The sequence below is a fragment of the Microtus pennsylvanicus genome, chromosome 1 (genome assembly GCF_037038515.1).
Source record: "Microtus pennsylvanicus isolate mMicPen1 chromosome 1, mMicPen1.hap1, whole genome shotgun sequence".
Taxonomy (NCBI): Eukaryota; Metazoa; Chordata; class Mammalia; order Rodentia; family Cricetidae; genus Microtus; species Microtus pennsylvanicus.
The window spans coordinates 120,788,944-120,810,189 of NC_134579.1; the positions used below are offsets into that span (position 1 = coordinate 120,788,944).

Below are 21,246 nucleotides of genomic sequence, written 5' to 3' on the forward strand. Positions count from 1 at the left end.
GTTCAGATCTTTACAGGGAGTAGAGGAGGTCCAGATTTTTTGTGTTGTTGTTGTTGTTTTTAAAATTTACTTAACTTTATTTTAGGAGCATTGGTATAAAGGTGTCAGATCCCCAGAAACTGGGGTTACAGACAGTTGTGAGCTGCTGTGTGGGTGCTGGGAATTGAACTCGGGTCCTCTGGAAGAGCAGCCAGTGCTCTTGACCACCGGGCCATCTCTCCAGCCCCTGTGTTGTTTGTTGTTCTTAATTACTAATTAATTTTGTTCATAGATTTTAATTCTTAACAACATACTAGTGTGTGTTTGGTTCAGCGTATGGTTCTTCTGGGTGAATGCTCCCTGTCATTTGAAAACTAGTGTGTTTTGGTGTTGGTGGTAAAATGTCTTAGAAATGTCAGTTCAGCTTTGTTGGTTACCAGCTCTGCTCACAACTCTTCATAGTGACTTTCCGTCTCCTGTTTTGTTGCTGAGGCGAGACCATTAGTCTCCTCCCATCTGCGCTTCTCTCTCAGCCCTTTACTTCCCGCCTAGCTCTGTTAGATGCTGAGTCAATTGAGGTTTTTATTTCTTCCTGAAGTGGTAACTTTGTTATTTTGAGACAAGTAATCTCTAGGTAGACCTGGCTTAGCTTGATCTCACTGTGTGACCCGGGATGACTTTGGACATGGTCTCCTCCTGTCTTCTCCTAGTGTTGGGCTTGTAGGCATGTGTCACCACTCCAGGCAGGAACTGACATTTTATTTCCTTCTTTAAATGGTCACTCACTTGGAGTCACTTTTCATGTTATTTAAAGAACTAAAGCTCTCTTTAATTGAATATTTATTTTCCTATCATTTTACTGTTTTTATGTTTATTGTTTTTAATTTATGTATTGATGTATGTGTTTTTCTGGTATTGGATGTTTCTATCTTTTTTTAATCTGAAGAACTTTTGAAAAATGTATTTATTCTAGCGTAGCCATATTAAACTTTGTTCATCAAAAAATTACTCAGTATTTTGCCTTCATTAAAATGCTTTATTTATATTTCAATTATGTGTATGAGTGTGTACCTTGTGAAGAGTATGTGCATGTGAGTACAGGTGTCCACGGAGGTGAGAAGAGGGCGTTGGATCTCCTGGGGCTGCAGTTACACAATTTTGAGTGCTGAGAGCTAAGCCTGGGCCCCTTCCTTTCCTGTAGGAGCAGTCTGTACTTTTAACCACAAAAGCATTACATTCACTCTTTTTGGGGGAGACAAGGTCTCACTAGGTACTGCTGGCCGGAGGTCCACCTGCCTCTGCACAGTACTGGGATTAAAGGTGTTTGTCACTGTGCCTGGCTCCATTTACTTTCATTTTTAAGGGATTTATCTATGCCTGTAAATAGATACCTATATCTATATATCTCAATCTAGAATTATAGAATATATACTTACACATATATAGATATATTAGAATATATAGAATATATGTATATTTCTTAATCTAGAATCACAGACTTGCAGAATTTGATTATTTTCTCTCTTTTGGTGTGTCTTTCTCCCCCACCCTTTTCTACTGGGAAAAGATTCCAGTGCCTCGCCCAGTTCACGATCTCTTATAACTGAGCCATAATCTTAGCCTCCAGATTGCATGACTTATGATTTATCTGCATTTAATATTATTTTTGTTTTCTCCCATGTAATGTCTTTCTTAGCCAACTTTTAAGAATTTTCATTCATCGTTTTCAAAAAGTTTATTTTAGTTAGGCATGGTGGTAAACACCTTTAATCCCAGGGTTCAGGAGGCAGAGGCAGGTGGCTCTCTGAGTTCAAGGCCATCCTGGTCTTTAGAGTGGATTCTAGGACAATCGGGGCTACAAAGAGAAACCCAGTCTTGAAAAACAAAAACAAAAAGTGGTTTTCTATGGTTTTGCTGCTTATGGTTCATTGACCTCCTTGAATCAGATGTTTGTTTTCATGAAATTTGTAGATAATTTGGCTGTTGTTCAGAAGTCTTTTGTGCAGTGTCTACGGCACCTACGTTCTGGGCCCTTGATTTTGTGGTATGTTAGATTGCTGGCTGCCATTCCTAGGCTTTGCTCGTAAGTTGTACAGTTTTGTAGATTCTCTTTAGCTTAGGCAGTGTCACAAGCTTTCAGGTCTTTTCATTTCTATCAGTGTGTGCTGCAGTTGCTGGGCTTTGAACCAAGGCCCTCTGGCGTCCAGGCCGTTGTCCTACACTGAACTACATCCCTGTGCTCAGCTCCCCAACCATCTGTGAGTTTCTCCTTTCAGACTTAGTGTGGCCGACCTTTAGACATCAAGTTCCCTGCTATTTATGTTTGCATTTTTCTTTAAATTCTTGGCCATATTTATCATAGCTGTTTTTAAAGTGCTGTCTATTAATTACTTTATTATTCTCATCTTTAGCTCTCTTCACTGATTGTGTTCTAGTAATGGGTCTGTCCATCTGCCCATTTGTCTGTCTTTCCTCCCTCCCTCCCTCTGGCTCCCATGTAGAGTGCATGTTCAGCTGTTGTGTGTCTGTGCTGTCCTTTCCTTTGGTGATTACATTTATGTTGGTGGCAGTTAAGGCAACTGACTTACTGTTTTCTGAGGCTTGCCTATTAGGGTAGCATTGGTGTGGTCTTCATGCTAGGACTGGCTTCCTGCTTATGGGCCCTGCTTTTCCAGGTCAGTGCACATTGTTAACTGTTGTAGTCCAGAGTGGCCTCTCTAGTCAGTCTTTGGCTTGTTGACTGTTGCAGCGCACAGCTCAGTGCTTAGGAAGTTTTCAGAGCCCCTATAATGTGGCTTTCCTACATAGAATCTTCCTTCCGGTGGTGCTCCAGATTCCAGGGGATTCTCATTTGTTCTACTACTGTTAGGGAGCCTAGTTCTGCACAGCCTATTGGTCAAAGCCTGAATACAGAAATTTTATCTTTTTGCTCACTTTTCTGCTTTTTTATGGGAGGAGAATAATTCAGGTGATGCTTACTTTAAAATTAATTAATTATATGGGTGTTTTGCCTGCATGCATGCCTGTGAGTCATTTGTGATTAGTATCCTTAGAGGCCAGAAGGGGTGTTTTATCTGCCTAGAACTGTCCTTACAGATAGTCTCAAACTGCCATGTTGATGCTGGGAACTGAACCTGGGACCTCTGTAAAAGAAGCCAGTGCTTTTAGCTGCTAAGCTGCCTTCAGCCCATTTATATTTTAAATGTTTCATTTCTTTGTGGATGTCATCTTAGTTCAAAGGTTAGCATAGAGTAATTATTTCAGGTTGTAGGCCCTCTGGTCTCAGTTACAGCACTGGCTGTAGTGTGAAAGCACCCACCAGCAATATATAAATATAGGAGCATAAGTGTGTGCTAATAAAATTTTATTTATAAAAGTAGCAGCTAGCTGTACAGGCCACAGTGTGTTGGTTGTGGTGAGCAGATGTAGTTCATCTTTGACATCAGTCTGTGCATTTCACAGTCATCTCAGCTACTTGTCAGGTTCTCTCACCTCTTTCTTCAATTGTGATTTATTCTTTGCTCTATCTTTGCTGCTGTCTTAATCTGCTGGAGAAGATTGCACTCTAGACCAGGGAACCTCGACCAGCATAGGGTGTTTAGAGTGTCTTGCTAAAACAGTCTTTATCTTGACAACTTACTCCTTTTTGGCTATTTCTTTTCAAAGTGTGGAGCTAGGAGTTAGTAGTGTCTGGTAAGTTAGAAATGTTGTATAGAACCTAGGTATTATATTTTATTAACATAGTTTAAAAAGACAGATTTTGACCTGGTGAGATGCTACACACATTTAATCCCAGCATTCAGGAGGCAGAGGCAGACAGATCTTAGAGTTGGAGGCCGGCCAAGTCTACACAATGAATTCCAGGACAACCAGGGCTACATAGTAAGAGTCTTTACCCAAAAGTAATTATTTTAAAACATTTTTTTTTCTTTTTTAAAAAGTGAGCTTTCAGTTAACAAAAAACCTTGTTTGGGGTAGTTGAGAACATACATTGCTTTTCCATAGGACCCATGTTTAATTCCAAACACCTTCTTTGGGCAGCTAGGAACTGCCTGTAACTCCAGCTCCAGTGGAGCTGATGCCTTCTTCTGACCTCTGTGAGCACTGTACACATGTTCACAGACACACATACACATAATTAGAAATGAAACCTTAAAATTTGTGTTGATTCTTTTATTGACAGACAAAACTTCTGAACCTACTTTATTTACTAATACTACCATGAATCCAAGGCCAACCTTGATACATGGCTCTTTGGTAAAATCTTTACTTTGCAAGCATAAAGAACCTTAGTTTGATGTTCTGGGCGTGATGCAAATTTGTAATCCCAAAGCTGCGAAGACCAGCCTAGTCTAACTGGTATCAACATTAGGTTTTGGGGAGGGGGGAAAGAAAGAAAAAAAGAATGAGTGATACTTGAGGCTGACCTCTGGCCTCTTTACACATGTGCACACAAATTTGTGCATACCCAAACATACCTACATACATGCAAAGACCTGACCACACGTACCTAAACCAAAACCAGACAAATTAGCCTTTTGACTTGTAAACACAATTAATGGAACACTAAATTATTCTTAAGTTTAGGAATTTATCTATACTAAGTTTATATTTTTTCTTTTTATCTTAAAAAATAACATATCAATTTATGTGCCTTTGTGTGCATTCACACGCAAGCATGCATAGAGGTCAGTGGACAACTTTTGGGAGTTAGTTATCTCATCCCATGTTTCTCTGACTCAAATCTGGGTTATCAGGCTTGGTGAACAGCACCTCCACCTGTTAGATCTTATATTTCAATTTCTTATTATTTTGAATTAGTACTGGCAACTGACATATTAAAATTTGTAATAAGGAGAAAAGTTGTAAATCAGAAATGTATGTGTTAGAAATCACCTCTTCAGGCTGGAATGGTGACTCAGTGGGTAGGGGATTTTCTGGATCCCTAGCACTCTTCTAGCCTCTGCAGGTACCACACATGCACACGGTGCACAGACAAACATGCAGGTGCACATACCTTTTATTTCCCCATCGTTATATTGTATTTCTAAGGACAGGGAAATAATCAGATAGGAGCCAGCTATCTTGTTACTATATGCTCTAAAAAGAACATCCTTGGCCAGCAGCAGTAGTACAGCTTGAGTTGAGCTACATGGGAGGGAGCATGCAGCTAGAAGTATCTGTTTGCCTAGCTGGGCTTTCAATAAGCTAAAATAGAGAAAAAAATTGACAACAGTAACATATAATGAATATTTAACCTTTGAAGCCAGGAGTGGTGGCTCATACCTTTAAACTCAGTATTTGAAATTCTCAGGAAGGAAGATTGCTGGGACTAAAGGTCATCCTTAGCTGTGTAGTGAGCTCCAGGTCAGCCTGGGCTACAAAAAGGTACTTTGTCTTAAAAATAATGAAGACTGGAGAGATGACTTAGTTGTTTGGAGCACTTGCAGCTCTTGCAGAGGATTTGGGATTTGTTCAGGTCCCAGTACTTTATATGGCTCTTATTACTTATGGCCGTCTGTAACTCTAGTAATGGTATCTAATGTCTTCTTCTGGCCTTGAAAGCATCAGGCACGCAAACATACATGTGGCCCAAACACCCATGCTAATAAATAAATCTTAAAATAATAGCAGTAAATTAATACATTTTTGACTTTGCATTACAATTAATGGGACACTAAATTATTCTGAAGTTTAAGGATCTGTGTAGAATAGCTTTGTAAAATGTTTATGAACTAACATTATTAGTGACTTTCCATTAACTATATTTTATCACATTTTGATTATTTTTGTTTAAATTTTATTTTCCTTGTTTCCAAACAGAATTAAATTTTTACATAAAAGATCAGACTTGATGTGGAGGTGCTTGACTGAGGGAGGAGGTATGAGATGTCCCAGGCTTGTGGGACCGCAGAGTGGCCAACTTGAGCAGCTTGTGAGGGCCTGCCTTGAATGCAAAGTAAACAGATGCTAGTGGGGGGGGGTGTCAGCAGGAGGAGGGGGAGGGAGGAGGCACTTAGGCTTGACTTTCCAGGACTGGGGGAAATAGGGGAAATATCAGATAGTTGTGTGAGGTTTAAGATTTGCATCCCAGCTCCTGCCCTTTTCTTACCTTCTTTTTGTTCCTTATTATTTTTTAACTACTAAGTAATCGACCGTGATTTAGTTCATTCTTTCACCATTTACAGAGAGACTCTCGCTCCTTTCCTCTCCGTTTACCAACATAGTTGCATAGTAATTTGTTTTAGGTAGGTTCAGCGTTAACATTCTGTCCAGTTAATAGATGGCTGACTGCTTTCTGATTACTTGACTACTTTCCCCTTTTCTCCTTTTCTGTGTCACTTTGTTAACTGAATTTTCTGTCCTGCCTGGTTCCTGCAATCGTTGAGTCCCAAAGAAATCACACAGAGGTCTATATTAGTTATAAACCGATTGGCCCATTATTAGCTCAGGCTTCTTATTAACTCTGTTCTTATTAACTCTTATAACTTATATTTGCCCATTATTCTTGTCTATGTTAGCCTCGGTACATTATTCGGCAAGGCAGGCAGTCACATCTTGTTTCTTCTGTGGCTGGGTCAGGACTGCAGAATAGGACTTCCTTCCCAGAATTCTCTTGTTCTCATTGACCCACTTCTACATCCTGTCTGGTGGTCCTGTCTATATTTCCTGCCTGGCTATTGGCCAATCAGCATTTATTTAAAATATAATTGACAGAATACAGACTATTGTCCCACACCACCCATTTGAAGATGATAATTATCCTTTTCTTTTTGTTTGTTTTGTCTAGACAGGGTCTCACTGTGAAGTTCTGGAACTTACCTTGTAGATCAGACTGGCCTCTAATTCACAGAGATCTGCCAGCCTTTGCCTTCCAAGTGCACCACTACACCGGGCCTTTTTCATTAAAGTGTATCTCCATGTATCTCAACCCCAAGTTTCTTAAATTTTTTCCCCCCCTCCTAATTGTATTTGCCCCAGAAACTTCTACATGGCTCTGGGCTCATAGGTTTATAAGATAGGTGTACAAACTAAACATTTACTCATAATTGTAAGAAACCTTAAAAAATATTTATTGTAAAATAATTCTTTGGTATGCTTATATATAATTTTACTATTTATGAAAAATTGAAGCTAATTTCCATGCTAATGAGGTAGGTGTCTTTTTGTTTTTGTTTTTTTTAAGACAGAGCTTCTCTGTAGCTTTGGAACCTATTTTAGAACTAGCTCTTGTAGACCAGCCTGGCCTGAGTATCTTTTTTTTTTTTTTAAATACAAAGAATTAAATCTTGGCTGAATCATTTGATAGTATAAGAGGTAGAGTTGATAAATTTTTATTTTATAGTTGTCAATGCTGAGAATGCCACTTTGCATAAATATGAGGTATAAAATGGCAGAAGTATATTTAGGACCATTTCAGAAATTGTTGTTAATTCTGTCCTTAATCCCAAGCCAAAATTTGATTGGGCAATTCTTTGTGAAACTGACATTAGCAAGACTGGACAGATGGTGCAGTTGTGAGCAGTGAGTGCTTCTCTAGGGCCTGGAGTCCGGTCCAGCACCCACGGCAGGGGAGCTCACAGCGAAGCCTCTTGGTGTGGATTCCCCTTTGTGTGCAGAGCCATTGCTTAATAAAGAAGCTGCTTTCATCCAGTGGCTTAACAGAGAGAAGGTGGAGTTGAGGAGATGCCATGTAGCTGCAGAAGGAGACAGATGCCTGCCCCAGAACGTTACTGGTAAACCATGAGCCTTGTGGTAAAATATAAAATAATAGGAATGGGTTAATTTAAGAAGTAAAAGTTAGTTAATAAAAAGCCTGAGCTAATAGGCCAAGCAGGGCTTTAAATAATATAGTTTTTATGTGATTATTTTGGGTCTGGGTGGTCAGAACCAAATACAGCAGCCAAGGGGCTGTGCACGTTTCTACATCTGTATAAATAGTGCATGTGACTGTGCCCAGAGCGAGCCAGTATCTTAAAGGCTATTGGCTAAAGGAGTTCCCACAGCAACCTCTTAACTTACCCGGCCACTGATGGCACCTGTGCTCACTCGCTCATACCTACACAGACACATACACATAATTAGAAGTTAACAAATTAAAAACGAAAAGAAACTCTGGGACTGAAACAATAAGTTTTAAAATCAAAACATTACCTAGTGCAATAGGAAGTGTCTTAGGGTTTCTGTTGCTGTGAAGAGATACCATGACCAAAGGCCTTCTTTTGGCCCCCCCCCCCCCAATCTCCCACCATCTCCCTCGGTTGTGGCACACACCGTGTAGTAGTACTGGACAAAAGAAAGGCTTCTTCTGGGAGGAATTGAGTGTGGTGTTTCCTGCTCTGTGTTTGGTAGTTTGGTGCAGGCACCTGCTCTGCCTGTAGTTCTTCACAGTTATCTTGAGACACTGAGAGTCATGAAAGCTGGGGGATCCTCTCTGCATACCACAGCTGAGGGGAGGCCTTTTTATGAGTCTCTTTTAGTTGATTCTTTTAAGTATCCAGAGAGGTCATCTCATCTAGTATGTCATCATTTTTTGGAGAAAAGTTTTCATGTGTTATTCTCTTAGTTAATTCCTTATTGTTTTGCTTTTCTGAGAACTTTTATTCCACAATGGACCCCAAGGTTCCATGGTCACTGGGCAAGTGTTCTCCGTTGAGCTGTAGCCTCACCTCTCAGAGCCTTGTGTTTCGGTTTGAACTTTCTGGGTTCATCTTCTAATTTAGTTTCCATCCTTCCCTACCTGCCCAGTTTTTATTTTGTCTATTTTTTTTGTGCGAGTTCCTGAATTTAATCTTCCATGTGTTTTACTGAGTTTTCTTTTAATCTCTTCTTTTAGCATTCTGTTTTCATTTTTAAATAGTCACAGTGTTTATAATTTTTTTCTTAGATTTAATTTGTTTTATGTGTATGTGCATTGTGTGTATATGTGCAATCTGTGCTTGCCTGGTGCCTGCAGAATTCATTAGAGGGCATTGGATCCCCTGAAACTGGAGTTAGGTATGATCGTGAGCCACCATGTGTGTGCTGGGAACTGTGTACTGGTCCTCTGGAAGTGCAGCCAGTGCTCTTAACCATTGAGACATCTCTCCAGCTCCCATTTGGTTTCTGAGAGAATCAGTGATGGTTCTAGTTTTCTTCTCACCGTTAGTGTTTTCCTCTAACTTTTCTATTAGTTTCATCTATGTACCTGGTTTTCCTGAGCTCCTAGGTAGCCCTTGATTGTAGAAGGAGGGGCTGGTCACAAACTGCCAATTAGTTCTCAGTACGTGAGTGCTGTGTATTAGTGGCTGCACACATTGGGGTGGCTCTTTGTTTAGAGAACTTGGGTTAGTATCTTAGGATCTTTCTCTCCAGGTAAGATTCCAGTAGGCTGTCTAGGTACTTCAAGGACGACTGGGAAGGTGGATGTTGGCTGTCATCTCATCCTTGTTTAGCTAGTGCTCTGCTTTCATTCCGATTTCTGTGTCCTCCATAGCATAGCCGTTGCCTCGTCCACTGCCCCTGCCTCGTCCACTGCCCCTGCCTCGTCCACTGCCCGTGCCTATCCATTTGCCTCTGCCTCCTCCATTGCTTTTGCCTTCTCTATTGCCCTTGCCTCCTCCATGGCTTGGCCCTCACCCCCTCCATAGCATAGCCGCTGCCTCCTCCATAGCCATTGTCTTTGGAGTATTTTCTTTGTGTTCTTTGCTGTTGTGCAGAAGGGCCAGCGACTAGCTGTGTGCAGTGGGAGAATGTCTGGGTCTCTCAGGCCTGGTCAGCAGGCTTCACCTGCTCCTTATTGCATCTCTTGCTGCTTCTCACCCCTCTCAGAGGTGCTGCTGTCTCCAGTTCCTTAGGCCAGAAGCACTCTTGCCAGCGGCTTACATTCCACCTTCTAAGTCCTTCCTGAGCACTGGCTTCAGAGCTTTTGAAATGCAGATGTTCTTTCTTGTTCCACACACTATTGTGATTTTATATGTAAAGGGAGAAACCAGTCTAAGGAACAAACCTCTTCACTGATGCTTAGTGTGGTTTAAAGAGAAGAGAAACAGGTGTGTGTGCTGCTCTGCCATTCTTATCTGGAGTTGATTAGTTGTGCTTTAACAAAAACTTTCCTTTATTGTGCCGTTTATTTTTCCTTTCCTGGGTTTGATCTGAGAGGTGATTTAATATGTTTACTAATCTGCTAGAGTAGTAATTCTGTCACAGGAGGAAGAGGGCAAAGGCACACTTGAGATTTTCTAGGGCATTTATGTTGGCAGTAAGAGATTAATGTCCGCTCTCCCCACCGTGGCCATGCACATGGTGGTTAGGCAAGTGCTGGACCACTGAGCTTCACCTCCACCTCAGTGTGGTACATTTCCTGAATCTTGAGTATCGTCAGCGATGGTCTGAGATGTGTGAGGGTTTGTCAAGTCGCCTTTGCCAGTGAGATGTAATTAGTTTGAGGCAGGAGACTGGAGCTCATTTATAGTATGTAGGTCAGCTGTAGCACTTTATAGCTCCTGAATTCGAGGCTCCCTGTGGTGGAGGAGGCTTCCTAACATCATGGAGTGCATTGTGGAGCAAGCAGGCCCACAACCTGCATTTCTTATCTCTTGCAGTGTCTGCTCTGGGGTGCTAAATCTCTTTCATTCTTACCAGCACACCTGTAAGTTTTATTCTGTTTTAAGACTACTGAATCTAGTTTGAACTCTGGGGCCCTGTTGCAAATTTATGATGTTGGCTGTGAAACATCTTGTGTGAAAAGTAAGAGTTATTTCTACACACTATATCTAAGGAATAAGACTAAGAATCAGTATAAAATCTCTTTAAGTTCCGTATAAGGTGTTAGGAAGAGCAGTTGTCTTAATTCTATTTTTATCTACTATTTAGCATCGTTGTAAATTGACTGCAGTGGCCTTCTCTTCATGCCATCAGTTCCTACCAGTTCAGTTCGTCTTTCAGAGATCCTGCCTGCCTGTCTAGCAGATGCCAGCCACTGTTGAGCAAACTTTCCTCCACCCCTCCTGCTTTTAGATCTTTTTAAAAAATATCCCCCATGAAGGATTGGGCAGACTGTCTGCAGTGACATGGGATGCCTGTGGCAGTGAGTCTCTTGATTCTTGGGATGGGTACCCACTCTTACAAGTTGTTTTTAATGTCCCAGGATTCTTTCTTAAATTAGAGAGCATGGTCATGAGCTCTAGTCATTGCTAAATTGAGCCCATGACGGTTTCTTTGTATGATGCTGTAATCCTCAGGGCTAATTTTTAACATTAGACCTACGAAGGAGCAAGGCAGAATGGAAAGAATTTATGTTTCAAATTCAGTTGTAGTTTAAATACAACTATGTTTGGGACCTTTGATTTGCTGGGTTTATGGTTATTTAGCTGTTATGAGTCTTAACTTCTTTAGCTGTGTGGTTGGAAGGCCAGAGCCATGTGAGAAGAACTCACGTGAGCAGTGTTATTTAGTACGCTGTGATACTTGTGGATCAAATGTGAATACTACTTTTGCTTCTTGAATATTAAATTTCTATCCTTTGGATTTTGTATTTTTAGAACTAATATACCATTATGCATTTGTTTATTATTTTTGACATCAATGTATATTTAGGATAATTTGAATATAGAAATACTTTAAAGGTTTACTTTAAAAAATTCTATTGGGAGGGTGGGGGATTGAACCTATGAGCACATATACTAAGTGGGTATTCTCCCTCTTAACTGTTTCCAGTCCTCTGCCCAGCAGGTCTTGGCCTTACAGGCTTCCTGCCTCTCCAGAGGTGCAACTCTGCCACTAGATGCAGTGCCAATCACAGAGTTTGAAATCACTAGCTAGAAAATTCTGAGACCTAGATTATGTATTTGTCAGAAGTGTGGAAAACAGGGCCAGTGAGATAGCTCAGTAGGTAAATGGGATTACCATGGAGCCTGAGAACCTAGTTCAACCCCTAGAACCCATGCAGGTTGAGGGAGAGAGCTGACTCCCATAGGTTGCTCTTCGACTTTGCTGAGCATTCATACATAGTACATAAATATCAAATGAAAGATCAAGAAAGGAGAAGGAGCTGGAGAGCTGTTTTAGCATTTAGGAGCACTTTACTGATCCATAGGATCCAGGTTCAGTTCCCAGTACCACATGGTGGTTGAGAACTATTTGTAACTTCAATTCTAGGGAAACCAGTGTCCTCTCTGGTCTCTGTAGGCACCAGGCTTTGATGGAGGAGGGTCATCTTTCTATCTGTTGTTTCATTGGTTAAGTAATAAAGAAACTGCTTGGCCTCTGATAGGACAGAAAATTAGGTAGGCGGAGTAAACAGAACAGAATGCTGGGAGAAAGAAGCTGAGTCAGGGAGTCGCCATGATTCTCCCACCCGACACAGCAGCAGGTTAAGATCTTCCCTGGTAAGCCACCTCGTGGGTTACACAGATTATTAGAAATGGGTTAGATCAATATGTAAGAGCTAGCCAATAAGAGGCTGGAACTAATGGGCCAGGCAGTGTTCAAAAGAATACAGTTTTCGTGTAATTATTTTGGGTAAAGCTAGCCCGGTGGCAGGATGCAGCCCACTGCTCTTACTACAAGGCTTGCAGTACACTTACACACATGTACGCAAAACAATCATACATACAAAAGTAGGGAAACCAGAACTTAAAATGGAGTTGCTCCCTCCCTCCCTCCCTCCCTCCCTCCCTCCCTCCCTCCCTCCCTCCCTCCCTCCCTCCCTCCTTCCCTCCCTCCCTCCCTCCCTTCCTCCCTCTCTGTGTCTGTCTCTCTCCCTCTCTCTCTCAGACTGTTTCTGGTAGGCTTGCTGTATATACCAGGCCAGACCCAAATTTGTGGTCTTCCTGCTTCAGTCCCTCCAGTGTGGGAATTGCAGGTGTATTCTACCATGTTCAATTTTGAGTTTTAAGTATATGTGACATTTTTAATCTTCCTGTTTGTGATAGTGCTCTTGTTACCCCTCCCTAGGAAAAAGGTTTGTTTTGTTTCATTTCTGAGGTTTCTTCCAAGACCATTTTGTTTCATTGCTTCAGGGCTGAGAGGAGGCAGAGCCCTGAAAGGACTAGTGAACAGAGCTGGTCACCTAGGCTCCTGGGGAGCAGGCAAGAGTCTATGATAGGATTTTTATTTGCCCTGGGCCAAAGTATTTGGGTAACTTTAACTTTGCTCTTAACAAACACTATTTCAAGATTTAAAGCAAGCCTCTGAGTGTTGGCTTTATCTAAGTCATCTATTAGGTGTGATTGGTCCTTCGTTGTTAATGCTTTTCAACAAAGCCTGGTATAATACTTAATTTTAGCTTTAGAGCAAAGGAACTAAATGTTTTAAAATAATTGGAAGTTTCCAAGTGCCTTTGACTGAACTAGTTACAGAGTTTGTGGCAGTGCTCTGTGGCACTAACACCACACAGCAGGGGACAGTGGCTTCTCTTTGACACCAAGAGCAGAGGCACAGGAGGTTAGTGCAAGCGCAGGGTTAGAAAACCTTTCGGAATCAGCCAACATTTGCCTGCGGAGCTGCGCGGATACTGTAGATGAAAGTGCTCCAGTGAGTGAATCCCTGGGCGTGGGTGTCCTGGGGACAGACTCAGCCAGTACATGAGCCTCTAATGTGTCTTCATTTTCTAACACTTGAAACATGGCCACTGTCTTCATAGTGATTTGTATTATTGCTGTTTGTGTTCCTTCTTTTCCCCCCTCCCCTGCCCAGTGTTCTTGAGTATAGAACAGTATTCTTAGCTTTAGTGATGAGTGTTCTATGTATCTTTTCCAATTTTAACTATTCTGTTTTTATTTTGTCTCCCTTGAGATTTATTTAGAAATTAATTTTAGGCTTTCTGATTAAAGCACAGAGACATTACTTTTACTAGAAGAAACAAAGGGACTTGTATAGAAAAGTAGACAAGGCATAGGCCCAGCAGTGAGAAGACGGAGCAGCTGTGGTGATAGAGCTCTGAGAGCTCGCACAGTGTCCTCGTTGTGTCAAGGGTTGCTTGCCTGCCTAGCCTTGGATACACAGGCCCTTATATAAATGTAGTATTTGCATATACCTAAGATGGGCTTTGTCCTAATAGCTTAGCTTATTCTCAGATTCCATCTGATGCAGTTTAGATGCTGTGTAAATAATGGTGATACCATGTTGCTTAAGGAAACACATTTCAGTTATGGTGTCCCATATCTGTATTCCCAGTTCTTAGGAGGCAGGTGGGTCTTTGTGTGTTGGAGGCTAGCCGGGTCTACATAGTGAGTTCAAGGCCAGTCAGGGCTATATAGTGAGACTCTGTCTCAAACACACACGCACATGCACACATACATATACAGTGTTAGAAAAAAAAACTCTTAAAAAATTAGCTGTCCATATGTCAGCCATAGACTAACAGGTAGGGTTCTGAGCTTCAGACAATAGTGGCTTGGTTATGGCCATTGTAATTTTTCTTTTGAAGTTAAAACTGTTTTTGGGTAAAGAAATGTGCTTATTTCCCGAGCCCTGGAATGTGCCAGTCAGCTGCATAAGCACCTGAGCTGGTCCCAGTTGCGGTGCAGAGATGCTACTTTTCTGCCCTGGGTGCTTCTGTTTTGAAAAAGAATTGTCCATCAAAATGATTGACTTTGTGGGGGAGGAAATGAACTATGGTAAGGCTGGGGGCACACAACTGTGTGGTACAGGGCCATGGTGGATCCGTTTTGTCCTGTTCATCAGACCTACCCGGCAGTATCTGAAAGCAGGGCTGTGTGGAGTGCGGAGCAGCACAGCCTCTGCTGGCTAACGGTTTAAAGTCCCCAAGTTTTAAATGTGTTTAAAAAGCAAAAGCCTGCCAAGGAGGCAAGGCTCTGTGCTGCATGTCAAGTGACCTGCCGTAGCTGCTGGTGAGTGCATTGGTTTGTTAGCAGCTGCTTCTCTGAGGAGCCTCTCTATGGACTGTGCTGCCCCCAAACTCTCACCTCCTGAACTAGCTGCCCAGGTGGGGGAACAGGAAATTTCTTGGCAGGAAAAAAAATGTCTTCTTCCAGGCAGAACAGGCAGAGAGACCCTTATTCCCAGTCCTTGGGACCAGATGTTTCAGATTGTAGACCTTCAGATTTGGGGCCGTTAGCATATACTTCAGTGGCTTGCCGTCCTTAATGTGAAGACATGAAGTCTTGAATGCCTCCAAGTGTGAATTTAGAAAGATTTTCAACACCAGATTTTTGTTTTAGGGATGGTCAACTTTTACTTTTTTTTTTTTTTTTGTCCTGGAACATTGACCAGGCTGACCTCAAACTAAAGAGGTCTGTGTGTCTCTGCCTCTTGAGTGCTGAGATTAAAGGCATGCACCACCATGCCTGGCCACTTATTTTTAAATCTTACTTGTTTTATTTACTTAAATTAAAAAATTTAAATTTTTAAAAATGTGTATGAGAGTCTTGCCTGTATGTATGTATGTTCACCGGGTGTGTGCCTGTGCACATAAAGAAGAGGGCACTGGCTTTCCTGGGATTGGAGTTGTAGGCCATCATGTGGGGGCTGGGAATCCAACCTAGGCCCTTTCCAAGAACAGCCAGTTCTTTTAACTGCTGAGTAATCTCTCTAGCCCCTTATTTGGTTTTAAAATAAGTATAGTTCATGAACTGAATAGGGAGTAATAACTGAAAGTGGTTTTTAAAAATATGGGTACTTTATAGTAAAATGGTTAGGCAGATGAAGATTGTTTCAACAGCGCATGATTACGAGCTTGTTTTATTTTGATATTTAAGATGATTAGCTATGTAAAAGTCTTGATAGAAATTATTTCCACACCCTTGTTCCCAAACCCAGAAAGGCTGATGTGTACTCTTCATTGGAAGAAATTATGGTGTGAAGTTGAATATAAGTGCCCATGGTGTGAAGTTGAGTATAAATGCTTATTTTATCAGCTTTCCTTTTCTGTGGGAACTTGTTCTTAATGGTTTATATAAGTAAAAAGAAAAATCAAAACTATTGCAAATTTCTTGTCGTTTTCCAGGCTGAACTCACAGGAATCAAATGGCGTAGGTACAATTTTGGAGGACACGGGGACTGTGGACCCATAATTTCAGCCCCAGCCCAAGATGATCCAATCCTGTTAAGTTTCATCCGCTGTCTGCAAGCCAACCTGCTGTGTGTATGGCGTCGTGATGTCAAGCCAGATTGCAAAGAGCTATGGATATTCTGGTGGGGAGATGAACCCAACCTAGTGGGAGTAATACATCATGAACTGCAGGGTGAGGATTTTGTTTTTCCTTAAAAATTATTTGCTCATATGTTTTTGAACAATGATAAATTTTGGAAAGGTTAAGAGTTGCTTAAAACAAAGATCCTGGGGCTGGAGAGATGGCTCAGTGGTTAAGAGCATCGCCTGCTCTTCCAAAGGTCCTGAGTTCAATTCCCAGCAACCACATGGTGGCTCACAACCATCTGTAATGAGGTCTGGTGCCCTCTTCTTCTGGCCTGGAGACATACACGCAAACAGAATATTGTATACATAATAAATAAATATTAAAAAAAAAAGATCCTAAGTATTCAGTAAGCTGTACATTAGCCAAGGGTCCTCACTTTTCAATCTGATTTCCCTTCCCCAAAATTTTCTGTCCTTACCATTCACGCTGAAAATTAGAATCTTGTAAGATCACCTTAAAATTATTTTATTATTAGTTAAAGACAGGGAGTCACCATGTAACCTTAAATTTGGAGTACTCCTGGTTCAGCCTCGTGCATGCTGAGATACAGGTGTTCATCACCTTGTCCTTCTGCCTCTGAAATCGTCGCTGTTAAAGGAAAGTGTTGTGTACACAGCGTGCTGTGTTTGGAGACAAGGCTATGGGCCATTTATCTAAATTAATGGTGAATTGTGAGTAATTACCTAGTAAGACAGCTATATGAACAGAACTTTTCCTCCCTTGGACTTTTTGCTAGCTGAACTCTTCATTGGAAAATTGAAAATACAGACATTTAATGCGGCCTTCATTGGACAAATTTCTGATTGACCTCAAATAGTGTTTTGGAGAAAGATAACCCTCTATAAAGTGCCGCAGATGGTTTCCTTCAAGTCACTCTTCACTGATTCCAGAAATACTAATTTTTAACTTACTAATTTTTGACTTGAGTTTGCCTATGACACCTGGAAACTTCGAATTAATGCAAGATTTGTTAGTCTAAACTACTTTTTATATTTACCATATGTTTACAGTGGCAGAAAATGTTGTCTGTAGTTTTTGAGTTCTGGCAGACATTTTCACTCCTCTATCCAACAGTTTCTAGTTTGTATCCTACAGAATTTCCTAAGTCAAGAAAAATTACAGCATTTATTTTGTTTTTGAACCAGGCCTTTCTGTATTGCTTGTGCTGCCCTTGGACTCCCCAGTGCTGTGTTGCAGGCTGCTCACCACGCCTGACTCGGCCCCATCTCAGTGAAGAGTGCTGGCCCTTCTGACCTGGGCTCCTGTAGGCTCTGTAACCTAACCGACTCTCTAGTTAATTTGTGGTTGAAAAATTGATGAGATGTTTTGTTAGTTTGTGTTCTTATTATTTATTACAGGAACGCATAAAACAAACTTCAGTGTATTCTTGTGGGTCTGATTTAAAGGTCTAAATTTGCCTAAAGGATTTTCTGCCAAATTCTTTCGAAACTTGTTAGCAGTCTTTGTGTTTTGTTTTGTTTTTGTTGGCATATCCTGCCACAGCAGCTAGGGGGCAGTACAGCCCAGTGGACTAATTGAGCTAACTGCTGGGCTCTATGCATCCTCATATTCTGGTGTTTGTTCCATAAATGGGCATTCTCTCTGGGTGAGATTGCTTACTAGTGGGCTCATCAGCAGAGTTGCAGAGTTGACGTTCATCTCAAAACCTTGTGTACTTAGTAGATGGTAGAGGGAAAGTTAGATTTTATACCACCTATGTTTTGGTTTTTCAGAGTCTCTAAGAGAGTTTTTAGGTGATCCTTGTTATTTTATGTTTGTCTGAATATCAAAATGTTACATTATTTTAATTGTTTACATGTGGATGAATATAGTATTTTTTTTAACTTTTCTTCTTTAGTTTTTAATTAAAATTATTTTAAACCAATGTTGATTGATTAAACTATTAATCTATCATGGGGGGGCATGTGCATGCACTGTGTCATAGTTGTAGAGGTGAGAGGACAATTTTTGAGAGTTCTCACTTGTGCACATCCTCCCTCCCTCCCTCCCTCCCTCCCTCCTTCCCTCCCTCCTTCCCTCCCTCCCTCCACCATGTGTGTTCTAAGACTTAAGTAGCTTGGCTTATGGCAAGTAACTTTAACTGCCGAGCCATCTCCCAGCCCTTTTCTTTTATTTTTGGTGACCTCTTATTTCATTTTGTAACAGTTTGGAAGCTGAGCCTGCCCACTTAGGAAGTGGTTTGTTCCTGACTGCAGTGAGTGCTGTTGGGGGAGCTGACAGGTGGGCTGCTCACCGTTTCCTCACTGCTTTACAGCACGCATGACTCCATTGCTGTGCGATGTTTGTGGTAAAGAGTGAAGCAAAGATTGACTTATTTTTAAATAGTTTTTAGTTTGTTTTAAACTGTAAAAACACTACTTTTACTTTTTCTTAAATCAAAGTCTCTCTTGTAGCTCTGGCTGCCTTGGAAGTAGCTGCGTAGACCAGGCTGGCCTCAGACTCAGAGATCTGCCTCTGTCTCCTGCGTGCTGGGGTTAAAGTGTGTCGCACCACTCCTGTGAAAGCCCTGCACTTTAATTAGATAGTAGGACAGCAGAATGAGCACCGGAAAGGACAAACAAAGCAGTTGGAGTAGTTGTTTGTGTGCGCATGAAGTAGCTGTGCCTTGGTCTTCACTTACTAACCATTGTGTTTCCCCAGGGGAGTAGGATCTTGTTTTTACACTCTTTCCTTTTGAGAACTGTGAAGTGTGTTTTCTTGCTGAGTAGCTGTGGCATCCTTGAGTGTCCCTTCCATTCAGTGTGCTGAATGTCGGGAAAGTTATTAGAGCCAATCACATAAATTGTCCACTTTTGTATGTAAAAGTGGACGAAAGAGTACTATTTTGTGGCTCATGTTTTGGGAAATATTTGAAATTTAATTAGAAAAGTGAGTTAGATAATGGCAGTGATGGTGACATGGTCAGGAAGCCTGCGGTAGGGGGGAGCGTTCCTGTTGGTTGCTATAGAGTTGGGAGTATCGAACATGTCCTTTTCCAGTATATTTAAGGTAATTTTATTTTGGGTAAAATAAACTTTAGCAGAATCCTGCTAGCAGCTGTGAATCTCTCAGGTACAAGGTTGTGCTATTGTAAGTTAACAGGGATACTGAAGTATTGTCCTGCTTTTTGGTTATGTTTTGGAGTTTCCCTTGTTATGGTGTTATACTTCATAGCATACTGCTGGCAAGCACAGTAAATACCACAGCTGTCCGCCGTGGTGTACACGTGTATATATTAGTAAAGTAGCACCAAGAGAGAGGACTCCTCCAGGACTTGTGTTGAATTTACAACATTGTAGCCACAGGGACATTGTGTGGCCCTGGATTGCTGGGCTCCAGTACTGTGTAGTCACTTAACTCTGGGAGTCTTTGGTCAGTTTATTTAACTGGTCATTGTCTTAGTTCCCTTGCTGTAAATTGGATTATGGGGCTAAAGTTAATAAAGCCCTGAGCTAGCACACACAGCAGTTAATCTATAGCTGTAGCTGTTGGCTGTTTCTGCTGTGCTGACGACTCTGAGCTTATGGATAAGAATTACATTTTGGCATTTTCTAAACATTTGATTCTGTTCTGTGTAGCAGTTAGTGCTTGCTACTGCCAAATATTAAAGTTTGCTTTCAAGCTGAAAAATTATATTTTCTAGCTTTAATGTTTGGGTGGGCTAATAGGAAATAACAAAACATCTCAGTACAAAGATAATCTGCTCATTGGAAATGTACAGATTTTCCATAAATTTTTTAATTTGTGTATGGGTGTGCATCAAAGCATACATGCACCACTATGGACATGTTGTAGACGCCCGAGGATTCCTTTCAGAAGTTCTCTCCTTTCGTGATGGCTTCTGGGGCTTGGATACAGATCTTGCATGCATGGCTAGTGTTTTCACCTGCTCTGTAGTAATATGGAGCAGCGGGGCTGAGTCCCCAACACCCCGGCTGCCTGCACGGCTAGCTTTACCCGAAATAATTACACGGATACTGTATTCTTTTAATCACTGCTTTGGCCCATTTCTATCTAGCCTCTTCTAGGCTAATTCTCACATATTAATTTAGCCCATTTCTAATCATCTGTGTAGCGCCCCTAGGTGCGCTTACCGGGAAGATTCTAGCCTATGTCCATCCTGGGTCGGAGCTTCATTGCTTGCATCTGCCTGGGAGCTGGGAGCATGGTGTCTCTCTGAGGCGTCTGCTCCCGAGAGGAGAGCTGTCAAGTCTGAGCTCACTTCCTCTTCCTCCCAGCGTTCTGTTCTGTTTACTCCACCCACCTAAGGGTGGGCCTATCAAATGGGCCTAACAGTTTCTTTATTGCTTAGCCAATGAAATCAACAGATTGATATATGACACTCCCACATCACTGCTCAGTCATCATGTTAGCTCCTTCTCATTTCATAGGAAACCCCAGTTGTGTGAAGAAGACAGTAGTTTGATTTATTGTACCCTCTAAGTAGATTTGTGACTGCTACCATATGCCAAAGCAGGGTACTACTGAATGTGTAGTCTTCTTTTTTGGCTATATGAGTTCTTCTGTCAGTGAGTCCAGTCACAGGAATTTATAGTTTAGAAGGTGTGTAAGGGAGACTCACACTCTAGTAAGAATATGTGAGAGGGGTAGACCAGGTTGACACTGACCTCACAGAGATACCAATTGCTAGGGTTAAAGATATCTGTTACCACACCTGGCTTAAAACATATTTTTATTGCTATCCTATTTTTCTATATTTTATTCTAAATTGGTTTGCCAAAGCTATAAAGTAGTAATAATTGTATAATGACTATCTATGTAAACATACAAACTCACTTAAGTATTTTACTTATAAGTAATACATCCTTAACATACTTGACATTTATTTAGACTTTAATGAGTAACAAATTCTTATTGTGAAATTATGAAAAGATAGTGACTCATTCTTTCATATGAAGAATAGAAAAAGATTCAGCGAACTAGAATTATTAAGCTAAATGTGCTTGAAATTGAGAAACCAGCCAAAGTCTAAACTTTCTATTGTAAATAACATCAGCATGTTAGTGCAGGCAACTTATTGAACCGTGTAATTAGTTTTTTTTTAAATGAGACATTTATACTAAGATCATAGTGAGATAGAATGTGAAGAAGGGAAGGCTCGTGT

At 41.2% G+C, this 21,246-nt stretch overlaps 1 protein-coding gene across 4 annotated transcripts in view; it reads left to right on the forward strand.

The window, feature by feature from the left end:
• Med13l (mediator complex subunit 13L) overlaps positions 1-21,246 on the forward strand; it is a 229,934-nt gene that overhangs the window by 19,259 nt on the left and 189,429 nt on the right. For 3 of the 4 annotated variants that reach the window (XM_075982008.1, XM_075982023.1, XM_075982014.1), the window contains exon 2: positions 15,929-16,166. In XM_075982008.1, coding sequence (XP_075838123.1) covers positions 15,929-16,166 — 238 coding nt within the window. Of the gene's footprint in view, positions 1-15,928; positions 16,167-18,287; positions 18,363-21,246 lie in introns of those variants that run through there. The other variant, XM_075982029.1, reaches the window with a different exon arrangement.